Source organism: Thalassophryne amazonica, chromosome 10, assembly GCF_902500255.1.
Source record: "Thalassophryne amazonica chromosome 10, fThaAma1.1, whole genome shotgun sequence".
In the NCBI taxonomy this organism is placed as follows: Eukaryota; Metazoa; Chordata; class Actinopteri; order Batrachoidiformes; family Batrachoididae; genus Thalassophryne; species Thalassophryne amazonica.
In genome coordinates this window covers 51,864,627-51,891,358 of record NC_047112.1, presented here as the reverse complement: position 1 = coordinate 51,891,358, position 26,732 = coordinate 51,864,627, and the positions used below count along the sequence as shown (strand labels likewise).

General features: G+C 40.2%; 1 protein-coding gene across 2 annotated transcripts in view; it reads right to left on the bottom strand.

Annotated features, from left to right (window-relative positions):
• Positions 1-26,732, bottom strand: part of LOC117518769 (lisH domain-containing protein ARMC9) — a 139,800-nt gene that overhangs the window by 91,581 nt on the left and 21,487 nt on the right. For both annotated transcript variants that reach the window (XM_034179997.1, XM_034179998.1), the window contains 5 exons: positions 23,862-23,896; positions 23,626-23,737; positions 19,939-20,031; positions 9,725-9,815; positions 8,526-8,649 (listed from right to left, as the gene is read on the bottom strand). In XM_034179997.1, coding sequence (XP_034035888.1) covers positions 8,526-8,649; positions 9,725-9,815; positions 19,939-20,031; positions 23,626-23,737; positions 23,862-23,896 — 455 coding nt within the window. The remainder of the gene's footprint in view (positions 1-8,525; positions 8,650-9,724; positions 9,816-19,938; positions 20,032-23,625; positions 23,738-23,861; positions 23,897-26,732) is intronic.

Sequence of the window (26,732 nt, the reverse complement as noted above, 5' to 3'; positions counted from 1 at the left end):
ACATGTGACAAATACCCAGTCAGTAGACAGACTTGTGGATAGTTTAAACTCAGTGCTCAAAACTACACTCGACATGATTGCACCACATGTGTTAAAACCGCTCTCCCTGTCAGGAAAGATGACTTTAAGCTTGCTTTCATCTTGTTTTCATCTTAGAATATAATACGTGCCATGGGATTAATATACATGCTGTTGGATTAAACTGTACAGTGTTTGGTACCTTCCCGGAGTAAGTGAGGTCATACCGGACTTTTCCATTGCAAATGGGGAGGCCCACGGAATGAACCCAGTGGTGAAGACGATGGAATATGTCTAAGAATGATTCTAACATGACAAGTATGATCAAATGAAGTATTAATGTGTTAAAAATTAAGAGTTGATTAGAAAAAGTATGTTACAAATAAGTGAAATGAATGATTATATGAGTTGTTTTTCATAAAGAGTGCAGAGTCAGAAAGAAAGGGGAAGTGAAGAAGATGTCGCAAGCAGGGCAAGAAAAGCTGATGTTAAACAACTGATCAAATGATTAAGATGTAGGTAAAATATGAAATGAATAATAAGGAATGAAAATGTTTGTATATGATCATATGAATTGTTTTTATGTGAAAGAGAGTTGTAATGAAATGACTTAATATGATTGATGTGATTCTAAAGAAATTATTTAAAAGAATGAATTCTCAGAAAAGCTGAAGTGTTAACAGAAAAGAGGAACATGAGCAATAAGTTACTGGTAAGGAGCTGCAGAAGATTTCCAGTAAGGGAAGGAGAAGGGAGGAGGTTTTGAGTCAACAGCGTCCCCATGGTAACCAAGATCATCTGAAGACAACAAGAGTCAAGCACATATATAAACTGTGAAACACCAGGAAACGGGGTTATTCTTCCAGGGAGAGGTGCTGTTGTCACTTCTTCCCTGCTACGAGGAGATCACAAGACTTGACCATCTTGTGAGCAGCAATTGGAATCGTGGAGTGAGAGGATTGGAGCCATAAGAGAGCATTTGAGAGAGTTTTCAACTCCCACTCAGGCCGTCCAGTCACGGAGTAGCAGAGCATTGGAGAATAATCACTGGCCTAAAGTCTGAGTGGGAAATGTTCAACGTTTTCTCTCTCAAGGAACATCACAGCATACCAGAATGGATTAGATCAACTTTTGGTTGATTGAAGAAGGAATAAACTCTTATGTGGATTAACTTCCTGAAGGATTACAACATCACACAAGGATCATGGTCAGCTAATGATTAATAGCTGATGAAGAGGAAATCAAGTTCATCGAGCTGGGGACTTGAACCTCAAAAACCTCCTTCCCTCACTCCTAGAAAAATTGTTAAGAAGTCAATCCAGTCCCAGTCAAAGTAAGATCAGACAGTATTATTGAATCAAAAACAAAAATCTCTGCCAATCATTATTCTAATTATACTTGAATTACTGTTGTGAAATTATCATCATATAACCTATTTTGATTATGTTGTCGGCACTTGCAAAACCTGCAATAAATTTCCAAGCATGCAGTTAAAGTGTCAAGGCTCGGACATTGGATTATTGATGCTTCTTAAGGTGTAAAAGTTAAAGTTTATTGGGTGTACAACATCAAAAAGGCTCTAAAAGGTTAGTCTGTTTTTTTAATGAAAATAACACATCCTGGGGACTCGCTGTACGAGTCACTAAATTCAAAATCTAGCAACATTCCAAGAGCCCTGATCCATAAGAGAACTGCCGTTAACGGGCGTGGCCGGTTCGTATCCTGGTTCCAGAGAAGGCTATTCGACCGGGGTGCGAGATCAGCTTCAGCGGGGTGGACGTCCGGATGGAGGCAGTGAGCGGCTAGACGAATCTCCTCGCCACCAGCTTAAACAGCCTTTGTGCAGCCCTGCCGGGTAATACCCGTGGAGACACGAAGGTCGGACCCCAGAGACGGAGAGCTGGTTTTGTACGCAAACACACTCATCGGAGGGTGAGCGTGTGTCGTGTGTCCAAAAAAGCGGGATCTGACACGTGGCGCCCGAACAGGGACCTGACGAAGTGTAGTCGGGTCCGAGGAAGAATCCTGGCCAAAGGAGAGTCTTTGCTATTGGGTAGGTGGAAAGCCTCTGAGTAGATCACCAAAGGAGACAGTGTTGTGGAGAGTGTCGGCCTGTATAGGTCCAGTAACGGCTTGAAACATATCTGTTTTCCAGAGGTGTGAAAATTTTGAGGCGACCACCAGAAGGACGAAGTAAAGACAACAGGAGTAAGTATCCCAGGGAGCTGGGATCAAGGACGAGAAGCAGACGTGTCACTGGTGGATCGTCTGGACTGGGACGAGAAGCAGACAGGGACAGCCTGCTGGATCGTCTGGACTGGGACGAGAAGCAGACAGGGACAGCCTGCTGGATCGTCACGAAACGAGGAGGAAGGGAAGCAGGCGAGGGAGCCTGCTGGATCGGATCATCAAGAGAGCAGGTATGAGAGTATACCGTGCAAAATGGTGATCTACAAGAGAGAATAGGATCATCAACCCGTGAGGTTCCTGAGGGGAGAAACGGGAAAAGGAGCAGCTGATTTGGAGTTAACCTCTGGAATTAGCGCTGAATAGCCAAGTAGTCTGTCACTCATCCCTGACGCAAGGCGCCAAGAGAGGCTTTGAGAGGCAGACGACTCGAGACGACAAGGACCATAGCTGAAGTCAAGGAGACGACAGTGGTGGAATTGACAATCTCAGCAACCGAGAGAATAAAGAGAGGACAATTATTACGAAACAGTAAGGTTAGTATTAAGAACAAGCAGTGAAAATCACAGTCATCTTGGTTCAATGATTATCTGCCTGACCTCAAGCATAAAGCAAGAGGTCTAGAACAGAAATGGCGTCGTTCAAAATTAGAAGTATTTCACCTTGCGTGGCGTGATGCTATCTTAGACTATAAGCATGCATTATTGGCTACAAAGTGGCCCTACTACTCTGATTTGATCAACAAAAACAAGCATAACTCAAAGTTCTTGTTCGACACGGTGGCAACACTTATGCATGGACAAGCACCTGTAGTTCGCTCTCCTTTTACAGCACAAGATTTCCTGGATTACTTTGGGAAGAAAATAGAAGACATCAGGTTAAACTAATCCCGGCATGCCTTAACCCAGCCACTACAACCTGCTATTGAGGTGGGCCCCACTACTGAGGTATTACCTAGATTTACAGAATTTTATAGTATCTCACATGGCATGCTGACAAAACTCTTAATGTCAACAAAAAGCACAACCTGTTTATTTGATCCTATACCAACAAAACCGTTTAAGGACCTATGGCCCACTCTTGGGCCAACTGTGCTGGAAAGTATTAATCTTTCTTTAACTTAATCTAACGTTATTAATTTTTTAAATTCACTTTATTAATTAATTATTATTATTAATAATAATAAATATTTTTTATTTAACTTTATTAATTATTTAATTTTATTAACTTTATTAAAACTTTATTAAAGTTATTAATCTAACTTTAACTGGATCTGTTCCTAAATGTTTCAGATCTGCAGTGATTAAACCATTACTTAAGAAACCTAATCTTGACCCGAGTGTATTGAAAAACTATCGGCCGATATCAAATCTATCATTTTTCTATAAAATTCTGGAAAAAGTGGTGTCACAGCAGCTCGTAGACTATCTTACTGAGAATAATCTCTTTGAGCCACTGCAGTATGTTTTAGAAAATATCATTCCACAGAGACGGCTCTCACTAAAGTGGTGAATGATCTTCTGCTTACAATGGATTCGGACACCACTACGGTTCTGTTGCTGTTAGATCTCAGTGCTGCATTTGATACAGTGGATCATCATATTCTACTTGATAGGCTGGAAAATCATTTTGGGATTACTGGGAGTGCCCTTGCATGGCTGATGTCATACTTGACCAGTCGTTCTCACTGTGTTTTGTACAGTAACACTACCTCTATCCTTAGTGACATGAGATTTGGGGTTCCAAAGGGGTCTGTCTTAGGCACCCTGCTTTTCTCCCTTTATACAGCACCCCTTGGGCACATATTGTGGCGTTTTGGGATTACCTTTCACTGCTATGCAGATGATACTCAGTTATACATGCCGATAACTGCTGGTAATCTCGTTCACATAAAATCCTTAGAAGATTGCCTTGCAGCAGTGAGAAGTTGGATGTCTAGAAACTTCCTACTTTTAAACTCTGATAAGACTGAAATGATGGTTCTTGGTCCAGTGAGACATCGGCATCAATTTGACCAGTTAACGCTCAGCCTCGGCTCGTGTGTCATACATCACACTGACAAAGTGAGGAACCTTGGGGTCATTTTTGATCCTTCGTTGTCCTTTGGCCTCCACATTAGAAATATTACTCGGACTGCTTTCTTCCACCTGCGAATATAGCGAAGATTCGCCCCATCCTGTCTATGGCTGATGCTGAGACCCTGATCAAATCAAATCAAATTTATTAATTTATATAGTGCCAATTCATGACGAACTCGTCTCAAGGCGCTTCACACAACATAAAACAACAACAACAAAAAAAAACTGAATTAAAAATTTAAAACACAATAAAAAGATGACCATAAAAGAATACAAGAATAAAACACATCATAACACAAATGATAAAACAGGGAAAACAAATGAGTCTTTAAACGTGACTTAAAAGTCTCCACAGTATCAGACTGCCGAATGTGTGCCGGGAGATCGTTCCACAGAGCTGGAGCACGGTAGGAGAAAGCTCTGTGACCGGCAGTTTGGGGTTCCGCAGGGATCCGTTTTAGGCCCCCTGCTTTTTTCCCTTTATGTAGCACCCCATATTGTGGCGTTTTGGGATTACCTTTCACTGCTATGCAGATGATACTCAGTTATACATGCCGATAACTGCTGGTAATCTCGTTCACATAAAATCCTTAGAAGATTGCCTTGCAGCAGTGAGAAGTTGGATGTCTAGAAACTTCCTACTTTTAAACTCTGATAAGACTGAAATGATGGTTCTTGGTCCAGTGAGACATCGGCATCAATTTGACCAGTTAACGCTCAGCCTCGGCTCGTGTGTCATACATCACACTGACAAAGTGAGGAACCTTGGGGTCATTTTTGATCCTTCGTTGTCCTTTGGCCTCCACATTAGAAATATTACTCGGACTGCTTTCTTCTACCTGCGAAATATAGCGAAGATTCGCCCCATCCTGTCTATGGCTGATGCTGAGACCCTGATCAAATCAAATCAAATCAAATTTATTAATTTATATAGTGCCAATTCATGACGAACTCGTCTCAAGGCGCTTCACACAACATAAAACAACAACAAAAAAACTGAATTAAAAATTTAAAACACAATAAAAAGATGACCATAAAAGAATACAAGAATAAAAACACATCATAACACAAATGATAAAACAGGGAAAACAAATGAGTCTTTAAACGTGACTTAAAAGTCTCCACAGTATCAGACTGCCGAATGTGTGCCGGGAGATCGTTCCACAGAGCTGGAGCAGGGTAGGAGAAAGCTCTGTGACCGGCAGACTTTTTATTCACCCTGGGAACACACAGAAGTCCTGCACCCTGAGAACACAGGGCCTGAGCCAGTACACAGGGGCTTACCAGGTCAGCCAGATAGGGAGGTGCAAGTCCATGAACAATTTTATAAACTAATAACAGTACTTTAAAATCCGATCTTGCAGCAACTGGAAGCCAGTGCAGGGATGCCAAAACGGGCATAATGTGGTCAAACTTTCTGCTTTGTGTCAAAAGTGTGGCAGCAGCATTTTGAACCAGTTGAAGACCCCTAATCCTGGACTGCGGTAAGCCAGAAAACAGAGCATTACAACAGTCCAATCTAGAAGAGACAAATGCATGAATCAAAGTGTCAGCATCAGCCATAGACAGGATGGGACGAATCTTCGCTATATTTCGCAAATGGAAGAAAGCAGTCCTCGTAATGTCTCTAATGTGCAGATCAAAGGACAACCTACTCCAAGGTTCCTCACTTTATCCATATGCTGTATAACACACGAACCTAAGCTAAGTGCTAGCTGATCAAATTGATGCCGATACCTCGCTGGACCAAGAACCATAACTTCAGTCTTATCAGAATTTAAAAGTAGGAAGTTTCTAGACATCCAACTTCTTACTGATACAAGGCAATCTTCCAAAGATTTTATGTGAATGAGATTACCAGCAGTTACTGGCATGTACAATTGAGTGTCATCAGCATAGCAATGAAAGGGAATCCCAAAGCGCCGCAGTATGGGGTGCTACATAAAGGGAAAAAAGCAGGGGGCCTAAAACGGATCCCTGCGGAACCCCAAACTTCATGTCCCTACAATCAGAGGAGGTGCCATTACACAATACACAGTAAGAATGACTGGACAGGTATGACGTCAACCATCCAAGAGCAGTTCCAGTAATCCCCAAAGTGATTCTCCAGCCTATTGAGTAAAATATGATGATCTACAGTATCAAACGCAGCACTAAGATCCAACAGCACCAAGACTGTAGCGGTATCTGAGTCCATTGCTCGCAAAAGGTCATTCACTACTTTAGTAAGTGCTGTCTCTGTGGAGTGATATTTTCTAAAAGCAGACTGCAGTGGCTCAAAAAGATTATTCTCAGTGAGGTAGTCCACGAGCTGTTGCGAAACCACTATTTCCAGGATTTTAGAACTGATCCATGCATTTATCTCTTCTAGATTGGACTACTGCAATATTCTATTTTCTGGTTTACCGCAGTCTAGTATTAGGGGTCTCCAATTGGTTCAAAATGCTGCAGCCAGACTTTTGACACGAAGCAGAAAGTACATGCACATTACACCCATTTTGGCATCCCTTCACTGGCTTCCTGTCCCAGTTAGATCAGATTTTAAGGTTCTGCTACTAACCTATAAAATTATTCATGGACTGGCACCTCCCTACCTAGCTGACCTAATTAAACCTTACGTACCGGCCCAGGCTTTACGTTCTCAGAGTGCAGGACTACTTTGTGTCCCTAAGGTGAATAAGAAGTCTGCGGGTCACAGAGCTTTCTCCTATCGTGCCCCTGTTCTGTGGAATGATCTCCCTGCATCAATAAAACAGTCAGATTCTGTGATTTTCAAGTCCAGACTTAAGACGCACTTATTTTCCCTTTCATATGCTAGCATACTGGTACAGTTTTGTTTTACGCTTTTTACTCTTTTAATTTATTTATTAGTAATTGGAGCGGGCTGCGGCCTCAACTTTACCTAAATTCTGGGTCTTTTAGTGAAGTTTAGGGCTAGTGGCCGGCGATCACCTTAGTATTTCGTCTGTTTTTCTTGTTGTTTAATGCTGGCAAATTATACAGTATTTTTTGTCTTTCTGATGCCTGATTCTGTTTTTTTTTCTCTCTGTTTAAGGTGCAGCTCCATCCAGAGATGGGAGTTGTATTTGTGTTGGCAACCCTCCTGTCCTGTGTGCCAATAGCATTTCTTGTATATTCGTCCGTGAATTGTTCTGTGAATTGTTCTGTAATTTATGTCTGTAGCATGGCCCAAGCAGAGGGTCACCCCTTTGAGTCTGGTCTGCTTGAGGTTTCTTCCTCAGAGGGAGTTTTTCCTTACCACTGTTGCTCTGGGGGTTGGTAAGGTTAGACCTTACCTGTGTGAAGCACTTTGAGGCAACTCTGTTGTGATTTGGCGCTATATAAATGAAAATAAATTGAAAATTGAATTGAAATCCCTAAATTCCTTGCAATTGAATGTTGAGAAACACTGCTCTTAAACTGTTGTACTATTTTTCACGCAGTTGTTCACAAAGTGGTGATCCTCGCCCCATCTTTGCCTGTGAACGGCTGAGCCTTTTGGGGATGCACCTTTTATACCCAATCATGACACTCACCTGTTTCCAATTAGGTGTTCTTTGAGCATTCATCAACTTTCCCAGTCTTTTGTTGCCCTGTCCCAACTTTTTAAAAACGTGTTGCAGGCATCCATTTCAAAATGAGCAAATATTTGCACAAAAACAAAAAAGTCTATCAGTTTGAACATTAAATATCTTGTCTTTGTGGTGTATTCAATTGAATATATGTTGAACAGGATTTGCAAATCGTTGTATTCTGTTTTTAATTTACATTTATACAACGTCCCAACTTCATTGGAATTGGGGTTGTATGTCGTGGAAAATCAAGGCACGACTGACAAAGTAACAAAGAAATCAAACATTTGTTATGGGTTATCCAAGAAGCAATTTTTCCACTGGATTGTGGATCTCTGTGCCTTGTTGGAGTGAAGTTGTGCCTTGATTTTCCCACGACATACAACCCCAATTCCAATGAAGTTGGGACGTTTATTATTTATTTATTCTTTATTCTTAAGAACAATATTGGAAGTGGCCTGATTTCAAGGATGTCTTTCACATATACTGAAACCTTAAGAATCTGTAACAGTAACTCTAAGCTGGGTATAAATGGCAAATCTTTGCGTTTTTTTTTTTTTAATAACAAAAGATGCCCACCATACTGACTTTTAAGTTCATATCTACATCTAGTATGACTATTCTACATGGTTTTCAAAATCTCAACATACCTGCTGGATTTAATATTTACCTGAGGCTGAGTTTCTGCAGGGCTACTAACACATTCTCTCTAGTCACAGAGTCTTTATCTTCATTCGTAATTATGCCAGTCAAGAGATTCAAAAGACTGGGAATCTGGGAGAGGTAAACCCTACCTGGAAACAGTAAAAGAAAAACAAATTAAGAAAAAAGACAACAAACAGCTGTCCCTTAAAGAACTATGCAGATCCTGAGGCTCGTTGGGTCAGTGGTTTCCCCTGGATACAGCAATACGAAGTGTGTCAAATTACTCTGTGGCCACCAAATACACCATGTCCCTACATGGTGTATTTGGTGGCCACAAAGTAATTTTTTGTGGTCCTGTGGCCATCATGTTGCAAGCCTTTACACATGCAACGTATTCAGAAGTTCCACAAATATACCAGTTCTTCACACCTTTTACTTCAAAATGCTGCCAAACCAGTTAACAGCATAGTGACCTTTATGTTAGCAAATAGTTCTGTGTGAGGATTGTTACCTATAGTACTAGCTCTTAGATACCCTATACTGGGGCTATTAAAGTGTAGGTTTATCACATGTACCCAAACTGCTAATGTGAACAGATAAATTTAACCAGAAGCACAAAAGGTGGACAATGAAACAAGACAAAGAAAGTCAAATGTAGGAGGGAATGGAAATATCCTTTAAAGGCTTGAAATATGAAGCCAATATTACATATCACACAAATATGGAATTTACTGAAGTGTGACAGTTAAGGAAAGACTTTTTTACACTAATTTAGAAAAGGCAGTGTAAAACTACTGCCTTTCTAAATTGTTTTTAATATAGGTTTACATTTGGGCCACCACCAAATTTAGGGTTTCAAGTCCCTCAGGCCCACATTAGTGTTGCTCTGTAAAGTAAATAGAGAACATGTGAGAACTCAAAATGTTCCTCTTAATGTAAATACACACTACACTGTAAAACAACTCATTTTAATAACTCTCACAACAACCACTTACATTATGGGAGAAAAGACACTCGTGTCAGCACAAATTGTATTTTCTAGAAATAATATTTAGAAAGAAAATTTCATTCATAGCAAAAGTGCTCTGAAGGATTATTACTGCTAGTTAACTTAGATGGAAAGTAATAATAAGAGGTATTTTACTTGTGTAAATGCACCCACTCAATGACTTGCTTTACAAAGAAATAATGATCTCTGACCAAATCTAATTGCAGAGCACTTACCCTCTGCAACAGAAGTAAATGCATTGATGAGACGAGCCATGTACTGACGGACAATTTCGCTCTTCGATTTCAGTAAATGAAAGACGGTTTCCTATAAAGAAAAAAAAAAAAAAAGCCTTTTTAAAATTATGTTGCGCAAACAGCAATACTTCACAGTATTGTGTAAAAATGATGGCTATCCAAAAGCATAACGTTCTTATTTTATTCATTTGTGCTTGTCCCTATCTTAGCCATATCTAACAGGTGTGAGAATTCAGTTTTTCAAATGCAGCAAAACCAATTTATCTATTTGTGCTTGGATTAGACCAATCTTCGGAACACGGAATGGATGTTCATACTGTACTTTATCAAAATATCCTTAAAACAACCTAAAATCAAAAAAGTTGGGATGAGATGGAAAATGCAAATTAAACAAACAAAAAACATGAGTGAAATCACTGAATTTTAGATTTACTTTGACTTGTACATCATTGCAGACAGTATGAACCAAAGATAATTCCTGTTTTACGTAGTTCATTTCATTTCATTCTGTTGCATATGTTAAGAGCGTGGTAAGAGCCAGTTTTTTTTCCAGCTGAGATTCTTGGCAAAAGTCAAACCCTTTCTAAGCCAAAACGACCTTGAAAAGACTATGCATGCTTTTATCAGCTCCCGGATTGACTACTGCAATGCACTTTATGTTGGTATCACTCTAGGCTCCCTAAACCGACTCCAACTGGTCCAGAATGCTGCTGCTCGCCTGTTGACCAACACCAGGAAGCACAGCCACATCACTCCTGTACTTTACTCCCTGCACTGGCTTCCAGTCCGTTTTAGAGTTGATTTTAAATGGTTAATGTTTGTTTTTAAAGCTGTAAATGGCATTGCACCTTATTATTGATGTGACCTGTTAAAAACAAACAACCCTGTCAGAGCACTTCGGTCTGCTGACCAAAACTTTCTGGAGGTTCCCAGGTCCAGGCTCAAACAATGGGGTGACCGTTCTTTTGCAGTAGCAGGTTCTAAGTTGTGGAATGCATTACCCCCTGAACTGAGGTCCATTAATAGCTTGCCTTTGTTTAAAGCTAATTTAAAACATACTGTGTTCAGGGGCAGCTTTTTGCACATAATTGCTTTGACACTTTTATGTCTATTTTTATTCTATTTGGATGCTCTTATTATGTTTTTATGTGTGTTTTTCGTACTGTTCTTTTTATTTTATCTTTAGCTGGTGCTATTGGAAAGCACTTTGGTTCAGTGAAAACTGTTGTAAAGTGCTATAGAAATAAACTTGATTGATTGATTGATGTTAAAGAATAAGTTAGGACCAGGGCAATTTAAAGCTAGTAATTGTCAAGGTTTGGCATGTGCGCATGCTGTTACATGATTAGCCGGACACAACCGTGGCATTAATGGGGTTAAAACAAAAAACAAAACAAAACAATAAACAATGTTATTTCCAAAAGGTGATGTCAACAAGTGATGCCCCTGTTGGGCAAGATCGTTAATCCCCAGTTGCTCCCAGTGTAAATAAGTGGGTTAATTTATTGCGGGGCCACTTCATTTTGATGAACACTTTGCTTGTGAACATTCCTGGATGCAACTTTCTTCCACAGCTTTCCACCTGTAATTTTTGTAGCTACAGGGGAAATATTTCTGTTGTATGCTGCCATCTAGTTGAGGTATTGCTGTATGTGTTAATCACTCACTCACTCACTCACTCACTCACTCACTCACTCACTCACTCACTCACTCACTCACTCACTCACTCACTCACTCACTCACTCACTCACTCACTCACTCACTCACTCACTCACTCACTCACTCACTCATCTTCAACTGCTTATCTGGGACCGGGTCACAGGGGTCTGAGTTAATCACCTAACAACAAATTGATACAATTGTCTAGCTTAATGTATTTAAAAATTGCTCCTCCTGAGAAACTTTCAGGACCCACCACTGGACCAGGCTAAGGATCTGTCAAGGGCCATGTTTGTCAGCATGCAACAGTATTCCCATGTTAAACATAAAATTGTTCATGGACTGGCACCTACTTCATTGACCTACTTAAATGCTACATACCAGCCCGGGCTCTGCGTTGTCAGGGTGCAGGACTACTTTGGCATCCCTAGGGTGAAAAAAACTCTGCGGGTCATAGAGCTTTCACTTATCATGCCCCTGTTCTGTGGAATGATCGCCCTCCATCAATAAAAAAGTCAGATTCTGTAGAGACTTTTAAGACCAGACTTAAGACGCACTTATTTTCCCTTTCGTATGGCTAGCATAGTGGCATAGTATGTTACTATGCTTTTACCCTTTTAAATGTATTTTATTAGGAAAAGGAGGCAGGCCCAGCCTCAACTTTATCTAAAGTCAGGGTCTTTTAGTGAAGCTTAGGGCTAGTGGCCGACGATCACCTTAGTATTTCTTTTGTTTTTCTTGTTGCTTAATGCTGACAAATTATACGTATTTGTTGTCTTTCTGATGCCGATTCTGTTTTTTCTCTCTATTTGAGGTGCGGCTCCATCCTGAGATGGGCATGGTGTCTACTTCTACAACCCGTCCTGTGCACCGGCAAAATTTCTTGTATATTCATTTTGTAAATTGTTTTGTCAATTGTGTTGGTAGCATGGCCCAAGCAGAGGGTCGCCCCTTTGAGTCTGGTCTGCTTGAGGTTTCTTCTTCAAATCATCAGAGGGAGTTTTTCCTTACCACTGTTGCCTGTGTGCTTGCTATGGGGGTTGGTAAGGTTAGACCTTACTTGTGTGACGTGCCTTGAGGCAACATTGTTGTGCTTTGGCACTATATAAATGAAAATAAATTGAAATTGAATTGATTGTAATCATGATTTGGTATAAAAGCATTACCCACAAATGGCTCCGCCTCTGAGGAGCAAAGATGGATAGAGGATCACCATTTTGTCATCAAAAGTGTGAGATAAGATGCATAAAAACAATGTTCCTCAAAGAAAGATCGGAATAGATTTTGCATATTTCTCCCTCAAAAGTACATAATATCATTAAACTATTCAGGAATCTGAAGGAATTTCAGTGTGTAAAGGACAAGAGCTCAAGCCTAAGGGCCCCTTCACAAATAGTGTGAATAATAAGTACAACTCAGGACGACTCACGGTGAAACAGCTCGTACGAGCGAACCACGAAACATCATGCCTACGGGCAGGCGTGCACGATCCGGTTCATGCACGCGACAGTGTCTTTCAAGCAGGAACACAGCTGCAGCTGCTCGCACGGTGTTCCATGGGACGAGCTGCACCACATCACGCTGCTGATGTGGAGGAAAATAATATAAAAACCAGCTGTATAATTAGTGAATATCACTGGGTTAATATAAACAATACATGAAAGGGGAACCTCGTGGTTAAATAACCCTGGTTAAATAAAAAAACGCCACGGGATTCAAACCCACATGCTCTGATTATGAAACAGAAACTTTACCACTACGCTACAATCACTGTCTTGTAACAGGAGCATGAAATGGTTAAAATCAACAAGCAGATAAACATATTTTCTAAAAAAAGAAAAAAGCGCTGTGATAACTGACCAAACGGCGTTCGGTACAGTGTATTTTTGCTGATACTGTTACGGTTGGGGACCGGGTTGCGTGTTGGACCCAAATGCAGGAGCAGTAAGACAAAGACTGGAGGAACAACCAAACGTTTATTTAATCAAACAGGGGAGACTGCACAGTAGACAGGGCAACTGGACCGGGACCAGGAACTGACTGGACTGGGACCAACCAGAGACCGGGACTCGAACCAGAGACCAACAGGACTGGGACCAGGAGGACAACAGGACCAACCAGGGACGGATGGGACTGGGCCCCGGGACTGACTGGACAGGGACCAGGTGAAGTGAGCCTGTGGAGCTACTGAGGGGGATGGTGCCCTGGGACACTGATTTTTATGTCTCATGGTGCACTTGCACATATTCATCAGCCCTCTCATCTCCCTTGCAGTTCATCCAGCCCCAGTAGCTCCACAGGTTCACTTCACCTGGCCCCTGTCCAGTCAGTTCCGGGGCCCAGTCCCGTCCGTCCCTGGTTGGTCCTGTTGTCCTCCTGGTCCCAGTCCTGTTGGTCCCTGGTTTCGAGTCCTGGTCTTCTGGTTGGTCCCAGTCCAGTTCAGTTCCTGGTCCCGGTCCAGGTGCCCTGTCTACTGTGGCAGTCTCCCCTGTTTTGATTAAATAAACGTTTGGTTGTTCCTCAGTCTTTGTCTTACTGTTCCTGCATTTGGGTCCAACACACAAACCCAGTCCCCAACCATAACAGATACGTGACTGAAGTGGTTGTATTTGCTGCACTGTTGGCTTGTCCTGGTCCGGCGGTGCATCGCTCACAGCCCTCACGGCCCGACACGCATGTCCTGTCTGACGTGGGACATTCAGATTCACCTGCTGCTTGTCCACATGAACTGACGGTCCGTTTCTCCAGTCCATTGCAAAAGCGGGATATATGTTTTTATGTATTTCCACACAAGCGCACACACAACAATCATGTCCATCAAAACACGGGACGTGTGCTGCAAGCTGTGTTGTCTAGAACCGGAGATGTCTCAACAGCTGTGGGCAGCCAGACACGCCCCCTGTCCTGTCAGGCACACAGACCAAGATGTCACTCTGTGATCAGATCAGAGGATGCCTCGCCTGTGGGGGGGCCACGCGAACCACACGCACACATGTGTTTGGGGAGGAGGCTAGGAGGTTGGGCTAGCAGGCATCTGGGTTGGACCACCACACAGTGGAAAAAGATTGTAGTCAGACAAACCAGCTTTCAATCTGTCTTGGGGGGGGAAAAAAGGACCAGAAGAAAGGACCAGCCAGACTGTTGTCAGCAATAAGTCCAAAAATTCAGGGTCTGTCATTGTATGGGTTGTGTCAGTGCCCTTGACCAAAGGTAATTTACACTTCTGTGATGGCATTAATGCAGAAAAGTACATTGTGATTTTAGAGGAACAGGTGCTACCTTCAAAACGTCTTTTCCCAGGGATGTCCATGCATTCTTCAAAAAAAAAAAAAAAAAAAAAAAAAAAACTTTGGCTGCTCCCTTGTTTTTCCACGCAGGGTCTCCACAGCAGATCCAAATGTATTGTGTTTTGAATTAGCACAAATTTTTATACCTGACGCAGCTTCCACATTACATTCGGTACCTTCAACATTTCCATAATCCCCTGCGCTTCCCAGAATGCACCGCAACGCCAGCAGAATTCCGCCATCTCACAGCACATGGTAAACAATGGCAAAGCATGGATGTGGATGGCGTTGATTTAGTAAAGGATTATGGGGCAATTATAATGATGATACAACCCCAATTCCAATGAAGTTGGGACGCTGTGTAAAATGTAAATAAAAACAGAATACAATGATTTGAAAATCCTCTTCAATCTATATTCAATTGAATACACCTCAAAGACAAGATATTTAATGTTCAAACCTGATAAACTTTATTGTTTTGTGCAAATATTTGCTCATTTTCATTTCATTGTTGTTGCATTTGTGATGAAAATGACAATAAATCTTTCATTCATTCATTCATTCATTTTGAAAGTAGTGCGTGCAACACATTTCAAAAAGTTGGGACGGGGCAACAAAAGACTGGGAAAGTTGATGAATGCTCAAAGAAACACCTGTTTGGAAACAGGTGAGTGTCATGATTGGGTATAAAGGAGCATCCCCAAAAGGCTCAGCTGTTCACAAGCAAAGATGGGGCGAGGATCCCCACTTTGTGAACAACTGCGTGAAAAAAATAGTCCAACAGGTTTAAGAACAATGTTCTTCAACGTTCAATTGCAAGGAATTTAGGGATTCCATCATCTACAGTCCATAATTATAATCAGAAGATTCAGAGAATCTGGAGAACTTCTACACATAAGCGGCAATGCCAAACACCAACACTGAATGCCTGTGACCTTCAATCCCTCAGGCAGCACTGCACTGAAAACCGACATAATTGTGCAAAGAATCTTACCATGTGGGCTCAGGAACACTTCAGAAAACCACTGTCAGTTAACAAAGTTCGTCGCTGCATCTACAAGTGCAAGTTAAAACTCTACCATGCAAAGCGAAAGCCATACATCAACAACATCCAGAAACGCAGCCACCTTCTCTGGGCCTGAGCTCATTTGAAATGGACTGACGCAAAGTGGAAAAGTGTACTGTGGTCTGATGAGTCCACATTTCAAAGTGTTTTTGGAAATCATGGACGTCTTGTCCTCTGGACAAAAGAAGAAAAAGACCACCAACATTGTTACCAGCGCAAAGTTCAAAAGCCAGCATCTGTGATGGTATGGGGGTGTGTTAGTGCCCATGGCACGGGCAACTTACACATCTGTGATGGCACCATCATTGCTGAAAGGTACATCCTGGTTTTGGGGCAACACATGCTGCCATCCAAACAACATCTTTTCCAGGGGACATCCCTGCTTATTTCAGCAAGACAATGCCAAAGCCACATTCTGCACATGTTACAACAGTGTGGCTTCGTAGTAAAAGAGTGCCGGTACTAGGACTGGCCTGCCTGCCACTCCAGACCTGTTGCCCATTGAAAATGTGTGGCACATTATGAAGCGCAAAATATGACAATGGAGACCCCGGACTGTTAAACAACTGAAGTCGTACATCAAGTAAGAATGGGAAAGAATTCCACCTACAAAGCTTCAACAATTAGTGTCCTCAGTTCCTAAACACTTATTGAGTGTTGTTAGAAGGAATGGTGATGTAACACAGTGGTCAACTTTTTTGAAACATGTTGCAGGTATCCATTTCAAAATGAGCAAATATTTGCACAAAAAAACAAAGTCTATCAGTTTGAACATTAAATATCTTGTCTTTGTGGTGTATTCAATTGAATATAGGTTGAAGAGGATTTGCAAATCATTTGTATTCTGTTTTTTATTTACATTTTACACAATGTCCCAACTTCATCGGAATTGGGGTTGTACGTTCTCCCAAGTTGAGAGGGTTATCTCGAGGAGGTGTGGCACCTGTGATGGACTTCTGCTGTGCCCCGAAGTTGTCTTATTGTCCATACTTCACGAGGTGTGTTTACACTGTGAGTGCTGAGCTCCTGAGACCGTAATGCTGCTGAAACCAACCTCTTGCGTGAGTCACGGACCGTGAGATGGCGTGAGATTCACAACTGTGAAACAGTGAATGGAGAAACCGGCAGGGGTGGGGTTTGAACTAGGAACCTTCTGCACTGAAACCAAGCACACTAACCCCTTGGCCACCACCCTTGCCCCTGCATTCTTCAACAAGACAATGCTAAACCCATATTCTCTACACATTAATGTATTGCAGAGCTGAAAACAAAGGAATGGATGCATATTAATAAATTAAATCAATCAATCAATCAACTTTTTTCTTATATAGCGCCAAATCACAGCAAAACAGTTGCCCCAAGGCGCTCCATATTGCAAGGCAAGGCCATACAATAATTATGAAAAACCCCAACGGTCAAAACGACCCCCTATGAGCAAGCACTTGGCCACAGTGGGAAGGAAAAACTCCCTTTTAACAGGAAGAAACCCTCCAGCAGAACGAGGCTCAGGGAGGGGCAGTCTTCTGCTGAGACTGGTTGGGGCTGAGGGAAAGAACCAGGAAAAGACATGCCGAGAAGGGGGGCAGAGATCGATCACTAATGATTAAATGCAGAGTGATGCATACGGAGCAAAAGAGAAAGAAACAGTGCATCATGGGAACCCCCCCACAGTCTACGTCTAAAGCAACATAACCAAGGGATGGTCCAGGGTCACCCGATCCAGCCCTAACTATAAGCCTTAGCGAAAAGGAAAGTTTTAAGCCTAATCTTAAAAGTAGAGAGGGTATCTGTCTCCCTGATCTGAATTGGGAGCTGGTTCCACAGGAGAGGAGCCTGAAAGCTGAAGGCTCTGCCTCCCATTCTACTCTTACAAACCCTAGGAACTACAAGTAAGCCCGCAGTCTGAGAGCGAAGCGCTCTAATGGGGTGATATGGTACTACGAGGTCCCTAAGATAAGATGGGACCTGATTATTCAAAACCTTATAAGTAAGAAGAAGAATTTTAAATCTATTCTAGAATTAACAGGAAGCCAATGAAGAGAGGCCAACACGGGTGAGATATGCTCTCTCCTGCTAGTCCCCATCAGTACTCTAGCTGCAGCATTCTGAACCAACTGAAGGCTTTTAGGGAACCTTTAGGACAACCTGATAATAATGAATTACAATAGTCCAGCCTAGAGGAAATAAATGCATGAATTAGTTTTTCAGCATCACTCTGAGACAAGACCTTTCTGATTTTAGAGATATTGCGTAAATGCAAAAAGGCAGTCCTACATATTTGTTTAATATGCGCTTTGAATGACATATCCTGATCAAAAATAACTCCAAGATTTCTCACAGTATTACTAGAGATCAGGGAAATGCCATCCAGAGTAACGATCTGGTTAGACACCATGCTTCTAAGATTTGTGGGGTCAAGTACAATAACTTCAGTTTTATCTGAGTTTAAAAGCAGGAAATTAGAGGTCATCATGTCTTTATGTCTGTAAGACAATCCTGCAGTTTAGCTAATTGGTGTGTATCCTCTGGCTTCATGGATAGATAAGCTGGGTATCATCTGCGTAACAATGAAAATTTAAGCAATACCGTCTAATAATTACTGCCCAAGGGAAGCATGTATAAAGTGAATAAAATTGGTCCTAGCACAGAACCTTGTGGAACTCCATTAATTAACTTTAGTCTGTGAAGAAGATTCCCCATTTACATGAACAAACTGTAATCTATTAGACAAATATGATTCAAACCACCGCAGCGCAGTGCCTTTAATAACCTATGACATGCTCTAATCTCTGTAATAAAATTTTATGGTCAACAGTATCAAAAGCAGCACTGAGGTCCAACAGAACAAGCACAGAGATAAGTCCACTGTCCGAAGCCATAAGAAGATCATTTGTAACCTTCACTAATGCTGTTTCTGTACTATGATGAATTCTAAAACCTGACTGAAACTCTTCAAATAGACCATTCCTCTGCAGGTGATCAGTTAGCTGTTTTACAACTACCCTCTCAAGAATCTTTGAGAGAAAAGGAAGGTTGGAGATTGGCCTATAATTAGCTAAGATAGCTGGGTCAAGTGATGGCCACACAAAACATGAAGTATCTTGTGATCACACTGTATGCAATGAATCAGAAGACAAAGAAAATGTAAAAATCGTTTCATTTTGTTTAATTTCTATTTTCTATAATACCCCAACATTTTGTTGTTCACCAAGCCATCACATCAGGTGCAGGCTTGGTGAAATCATCTAAATTCACAGAAACTATTTCTGCTGAAAGCACATTATCTGTGTTAGTAGATGATTTTTTCCACTTTTGAACAGTCACCAAATTGGACATCTACAGTGCATCTACAAAGTATTCACAGCGCTTTCGTGTTTTCCACATTTGTAGTGTTGCAGGCTTATTCCAAAATGGAATTAAATTCATTTGTTTTCCCCTCAAAATCTACACACATTGAGAATTAATGTGAATACTTATGTACACGTGATTTCTTAGTTCTCTATTTTTAATAAATATGCAAAAATTTCTAAAAAACTTTTGTCACTTTGTCATTATGGGGTGATTTCTTAGTTTTATATTTTTAATAAATATGCAAAAATTTCTAAAAAACTTTTGTCACTTTGTCATTATGGGGTGTTGTGAGTAGACTTTTGAGGGGAAATTTAATCTACTCAATTTTGGAATAAGGCTATAACATAAAATTTGGTAAAAGTGACATGCTGCGAATACTTTCTGGATGCACTTTATAAATCACAATACTAACAAGAGTGCTCCCAGAGCACACTATCCCCCGCTGGCAAAGGCTGCTTTTTTAAAAGTGTTTGCTATATTCTGATAAAATTTCAAGGACTTGTACGAAGTTTCACAAAATTCCTCCTAAAAATGTGAGAGGAAGTCTAGATTTGTTAATCAAGGGCCATAACTCTGGTAAAATGGGCCCAACTCCAATGATATGATAATATGTATATTACCAAACTACAACAAGGACTTCTACCACGTTTTATGAAATTCCTCTTAAAAATGTGAGAGGAGATGTTTTCAGAATGCAGGCACCCTTTTTGGGATGGCCGGACAGACAGACAAGCGGACGGAAATCGTCAAGGCATAATCCCCCTTCCGGCCTTCAGCCAGTGGGGGACAAAAACAATATGCACTGTTAAGCTGTATTACTAAAATCCCACCTGTTTATTGCTGCAGGAATCCAACATATCATTGTTGATATAACTGTGAAGCACTGTGTGTCTCTGCTCACCAGGGAGCGATCGAGTCAGCCGCTAAAAGTTGAGGGAAACACATTCAGCAGTACAAACTTAAGAGGTAAGATATAATGATTTTATAAAACTACTGCACTCAGAAGGATCCTCGAATCAAAACACTGGTAAACAATTCATAAACTCTTCATCTCACATCAAATTAAGTCCTTGTTATTGATGAACACCCAGGTACATCATTCAAACATAGGCATCAGTAGGGTGATACATATCATGTACGTGCAGATACTTTGATTACCATTAAGACCAGTAACAAAGACACTGTTAATATAGCCTAGTTGGTTGCAGATATCAAGGAAATGTGTTTTTCGGAGACTACTGACATAATTTAATAATGTTTTAATGTATAATTGCAAAATTTTAACTGATTGATATAAGCTTTGGATAACTTTTTGAGCCCTATTATTTGTGGAGATAACCAGTAACCTTTAACATTCTGAGATATGACATTTTATCAATATTTTTTGTGAATTTCTCAAGATAGCACTAACATACAGTAGTGTTCAGAATAATAATAGTGCTATGTGACTAAAAAGATTAATCCAGGTTTTGAGTACATTTCTTATTGTTACATGGGAAACAAGGTACCAGTAGATTCAGTAGATTCTCACAAATCCAACAAGACCAAGTATTCATGATATGCACACTCTTAAGGCTATGAAATTGGGCTATTAGTAAACAAAGTAGAAAAGGGGGTGCTCACAATAATAGTAGTGTGGCATTCAGTCAGTGAGTTCGTCAATTTTGTGGAACAAACAGGTGTGAATCAGGTGTCCCCTATTTAAGGATGAAGCCAGTACCTGTTGAACATGCTTTTCTCTTTGAAAGCCTGAGGAAAATGGGACGTTCAAGACATTGTTCAGAAGAACAGCGTAGTTTGATTAAAAAGTTGATTGGAGAGCGGAAAACTTTATACACAGGTGCAAAAAATTATAGGCTGTTCATCTACAATGATCTCTAATGCTTAAAATGGACAAAAAAACCAGAGACGCATCGAAGAAAACGGAAACAACCATCAAAATGGATAGAAGAATAACCAGAATGGCAAAGGCTCACCCATTGATCAGCTCCAGGATGATCAAAGACAGTCTGGAGTTACCTGTATGTGCTGTGACAGTTAGAAGACGCCTGTGTGAAGCTAATTTATTTGCAAGAATCCCCCGCAAAGTCCCTCTGTTAAATAAAAGACGTGTAGAAGAGGTTACAATTTGCCAAAGAACACATCAACTGGCCTAAAGAGAAATGGAGGAATATTTTGTGGACTGATGAGAGTAAAATTGTTCTTTTTGGGTCCAAGGGCCGCAGACAGTTGTGAGATGACCCCCAAACTCTGAATTCAAGCCACAGTTCACAGTGAAGACAGTGAAGCATGGTGGTGCAAGCATCATGATATGGGCATGTTTCTCCTACTATGGTGTTGGGCCTATATATCGCATACCAGGTATCATGGATCAGTTTGGATATGTCAAAATACTTGAAGAGGTCATGTTGAGTCTGAGTCTGCACTTTTAAAAGTACACAATGACATTGCTCTGTCCGTTGATACCAAGTGCCCTGTTATTTTAGTAATGTTGGATTTGACAGCGGCATTCGATACGGTCGACCATTCTATTCTTTTATCACGACTTGACCAGTGTGTTGGTAGTCGTGGCACAGCACTGAAATGGTTTAAACTGTACGTAGCCAACCGAACTTTTTCTGTAATGATCGGTGATTTATCTTCCTCCGTTGTGCCTTTGTTTTGCGGTGTGCCTCAAGGTTCGATTCTTGGCCCTTTATTATTTTCATTGTACATGTTGCCACTAGGATCTATTGTAGCCAGGCACAATCTTGCTTTTCACTGTTATGCAGATGATCTACAGATTTATTTGCCTGTGATCCCGAACACAGCAGGTGCTCTTCAAGCCCTCATCAACGGTATTGCAGATATAAAGTTATGGCTAGGTCAAAATTTTCTCCATTTAAATGAGGAGAAGACAGAATGTATTTTATTTGGCGACTGCACCACTGATTTTAACCACCTGCCTGCTAAACTGAAAGCCACTGTAAAAAAAACCTTGGGGTCACCTTTGACAGTGGCTTCAGATTTGATAAGCAGATTGATAGTGTGGTCAGGACCAGTTTTTATCAGTTGCGTCTCTTGGCAAAGGTTAAACCTTTTTTAAACTGTGCAGACCTGGAGAAAACCATTCACGCTTTTATCAGCTCGAGGATCGATTATTGCAATGCACTTTATGTTGGGATTTCCCAGGCGTCTCTCAAACAGCTTCAATTGGTTCAAAATGCAGCTGTACGTTTTTTAACAAACACTTCCCGTCGCCAACATATCACTCCAGTTCTATTCTCTTCATTGGCTCCCCGTTTCTTTTAGAATTGATTTTAAAATTTTGCTCTTTGTTTTTAAAGCTCTTAACGGTCTTGCCCCTTCTTACCTTTCCGAACTGCTGTGTATTCGTAACACAACCAGGGCCTTAAGGTCTACAGACAAGCTTTTACTGAAAGTCCCAAGAACCAGGTATAAGCACTGGGGTGATCGAGCTTTTTTCTGTTGCTGGGCCTAGACTCTGGAACAAACTTCCCCCTGACATGAGAACCATGACAGACTTTCATCTTTTTAAAGCTCGACTCAAAACTCGTTTTGTTCAGACTGGCTTTGATACTTATTAAGCAGTGATGGTGTATTTATTTATTTATATTTTGCATTTTATTTTTTGAATGTTAACTGTTTATGCAGACTGTCTTTTCCTTGTTTGATTTTAATGGAAAGCACTTTGTGCACCTTGTGTGCTGTAAAAGGGCTTTATAAATAAAATTTGATTGATTGATTGATTGATGTTGCCTTATGCTGAAGAGGACATACCCTTGAAATGGGTGTTTCAACAAGACAACGACCCCAAGCACACTAGTAAACGAGCAAAATCTTGGTTCCAAACCAACAAAATTAATGCCTCGCAGATGTGAAGAAATCATGAAAACTGTGGTTATACAACTAAATACTAGTTTAGTGATTCACAAGATTGCTAAAAAAGCAGTTTGAACATAATAGTTTTGAGTTTGTAGTGTCAACAGCAGATGCTACTATTACTGTGAACACTCCCTTTTCTACTTTTTTTTTTTTACTAATAGTCCAATCTCATAGCCGTAAGAGTGTGCATATCATGAATGCTTGGTCTTGTTGGATTTGTGAGAATCTACTCAATCTACTGGTACCTGTTTCCCATGTACAATAAGAAATATACTCAAAACCTGGATTACTTTTTTTAGTCACATAGCACTACTATTATTCTGAACACTAATGTATAAGAACAGATAATATTTGGTCCAGATAACAATCAAAATGTAGATCAAAAATGTGCTATATTGCTATGTTAAAGAAAGTGGGGGTTAAAAAACAATCCTTGTTCTGCTTCCTTAATCGGATCTAATCCAAAAATTAATGCTTTCCTCCTTGGCCAATACCCCATCCCTCCCCAACTTTACTGAAAAATGGGGCTGACTAGTTTGTGCCTAATCTTGCTAAAAGACAAACAGACAGAAAACACTGAAAATATTACCTCCTTGGTGGAGATAATAATTAACAATATAAATACTGCTCACCCAGCAGAGGGCCTGAAGCAACAAACACTGAAGTCTATCTGAACCTTCAACCAGGTCTTTTTTAAGCTTCTCGTAGTCCAGTGAAGGCAGCAACGGCACCTCCCTGTATCGCCTTGAAATTCATAAAAAGGACATAGCCACGTTTGACTAGGACACCATACTATCAAACAAGCACAGGAAAAGAGATATCCAACAAGGTTTTTGATGAAGATGACCTGTTCTGTCATAAGACTTACTGCAATTCAATGGATGCCCGTAGCATAGAGGAGGCCTGATAATTGACAGCAAAAAAAAAAAAAAAAAAAAAAGAGGTAAGACAGAGAGGAGTGAAGTATGTTAAAATATAGAATTTCAGTATTTCAAACCCACATTCATTTAGTTAGAAAAACCTACATGTCCATACTAATAACAAAATCTTCCATAGCAGTTTACCATCAGCTCAAGCGATTTTCTCCACCGAAAAATTAGAAATGGTCTACTGATTTGTTTAGTGGGTGGACATGCAGATATCATGCTTGTGATACATACAAAATCCCCAGCCATACAACCGAGCACTGTTTGGTTACATTACCCATGCAATGACAGAAACTTCAATGACTGCTCGAGAGGACAAAGATTAGTAAAGTCAATACCCTTCATGTCTGATAGATTCCCCTTCACCGATACTGCGTGTAGCCATTTCAGATAAAGAGAAATGAGGATTCTGGGAATGTGAACATATTACAGTGTGTGTATGTGAGAAGTTAAAAGTATTTTTGTAAATGTCCACTGAAGAGAATAGTTTTACTTTTTTTGTGGTTTTTATAATGATTGTTCAGTAAAAATTGCCCGATAAAGGTACAGAGGCAGAAATGGTCTGGTATTTTAAAAATTAAATCATTTTCAATGATGAAAATTGTTGCATATAATGTCAAAAACAATCCTTAAAATTTAGGAGCAGAACACATAAAGACATTAATGCATGTCTGGATTACTTTTTTCCTCTTATTTTAAATAAAAGCCTCATAGTTCTATGTCTGTGCATGTAGAAAGGGTTCATGTTGATTTCTCGGGTGTATGTTCCTATCTTGACAATTCCTTGGCCTGTGAAACCACATCACAATGGGTATAAACTAAGCAATACACATAGGATCCTTGGGAGAGAGATGGACAGACATGCCTCTCCTTCAGAAATGGGATGACACAAGTTGCTGCAGGTTCCTTAGGCACACAAACAATTTCTTAATCCTCTTTCAAACATCCACTGTCACTATGAACTTATCTGTTATCAGCAGAGCATTGTGCGAGAACACAAATGTCTGATCAGCCGGAATATGGACAGTAAATGGGCTTTACTCTGCTGGCCTTCTCTTACAAAGTCCATTTGATCCCATGTTTATAGTACAGACTGTCTGGTGGACTTACAGTGAGTAAGTGGCTTGACAGCATTTCTATTAAGTGGATGGCGCAAAACTGGGAGAATACAAACATCCAAGAGTGAAGATTATACAAAAATATAATTCCCATTCATACATTTATACAAAAATACCAACAAAAACATTTTTGAGATATGATGAGATTTGGGAACGTCTAAGGGCTGATGTTTGTCAGACAAACATAAGCAACAATAAGAGACGTGAGAGATGACTACAGAGTATCACACTCTTTGTATTTCTTAATGATTAATGCAAATGAATTCCAAACATGTTCAGTGATGAAAATGGAAATGTTTATGTATCCTTCCTGTGACTTTAACCCTTGCTGTGAAAGTGATGATTTATATTAACAACAATAACTTGTATTTAGTTTGTCCAATTACTTATGACCTCTAAAAAAAATTACTAAAAAAATTACTGTAATTCCTAAATGGACTGTCCAGCGTTCATTTGTCAATTGCTGTAGGTAGCATGGCCCAAGCAGAGGGTCACCCCTTTGAGTCTGGTCTCCTTGAAGTTTCTTCCTCAAATCATCAGAGGGAGTTTTTCCTTACCACTGTTGCCTGTGTGCTTGCTCTAGGGATTGGTAAGGTTAGACCTTATTTGTGTGAAGTGCCTTGAGACAACTTGTTGTGATTTGGCACTATATAAATGAAATAAATTGAAATTGAATTAAACTGAAATTGAAAACAATATTAGAGCTGTGAAAACGGATTACAACATCAGTATCTATGTATTTTTAGTTAAAAAAAAAAAACTCTCCCGTCTGATTTTAAGGTACCTGCTAATATATGTTACCTACTGTACATATATTAGCTTGCTGAAATGTTTATTAAAAGGAAAACCATAAAACTATGTCAAATATAGTAAAAACTAGGAATAAAAAAAAAAAATCTATATTATAACAACCAAATGGCCTCTGTGTGCGTGCATGCGTGTGTATGGCTTCAATCACGGTGAAACCGGGGACAGTTGACAAGTTCCGTTTGGTATGCTTATGTATTTTGTGTTAAGGATCAACACTGCAAAAATGGAATGTTGATATGACAAATATTTTTTGAGAAATTAGCAATTGTAGCTAACCAGTAAACAATTGGTGTTGTGCTGCAATGCAACATGGGAGTTCGGGGGTTTTAAATGTTGTTATTGTGGCTCATGTTAGTTTAACAGTGTTGTTAGTATTACTGATTTATTGTGTTTTTGTGGTTTAATTGGTTTAGTCAGTTTAGTTAAGTGTTATGTTGCTGGTACCATGAGTGACTTAAATGTCATGCTCTCAGTACCATAAGTGAAAAATGTAGTGCTTTTAATGTCTTCCACCACAGTCTTTGTTTGTCAAATTAAAAGCACCTGATTCCAGCAGAATGCAGAAAAGACAAAAAGCTCTGCGTGTGTAATTCTGATCACACACAAAATGGGGAGAACTAACATTTGCCATTTTTATGTATTTTGGGTTGGACCCGGCGCCACGAGGGGGCGTTTGGGGACGACGCCCCCTCACGTCATCAACCTCGCCCCCTCGGATGAGAGCGTTATCAAAAAATAAAAATAAAAAAGAAAGAAAAAGAAATACTGGAAAATATAGCAAAATATTAGTTATTCAATAATATCACGTATTTAACAAATAAACCAAATTAATTAACTAAAGTAATTAATTTTAAAACAAACGGATATGGCGCATGTCTGTGTTCA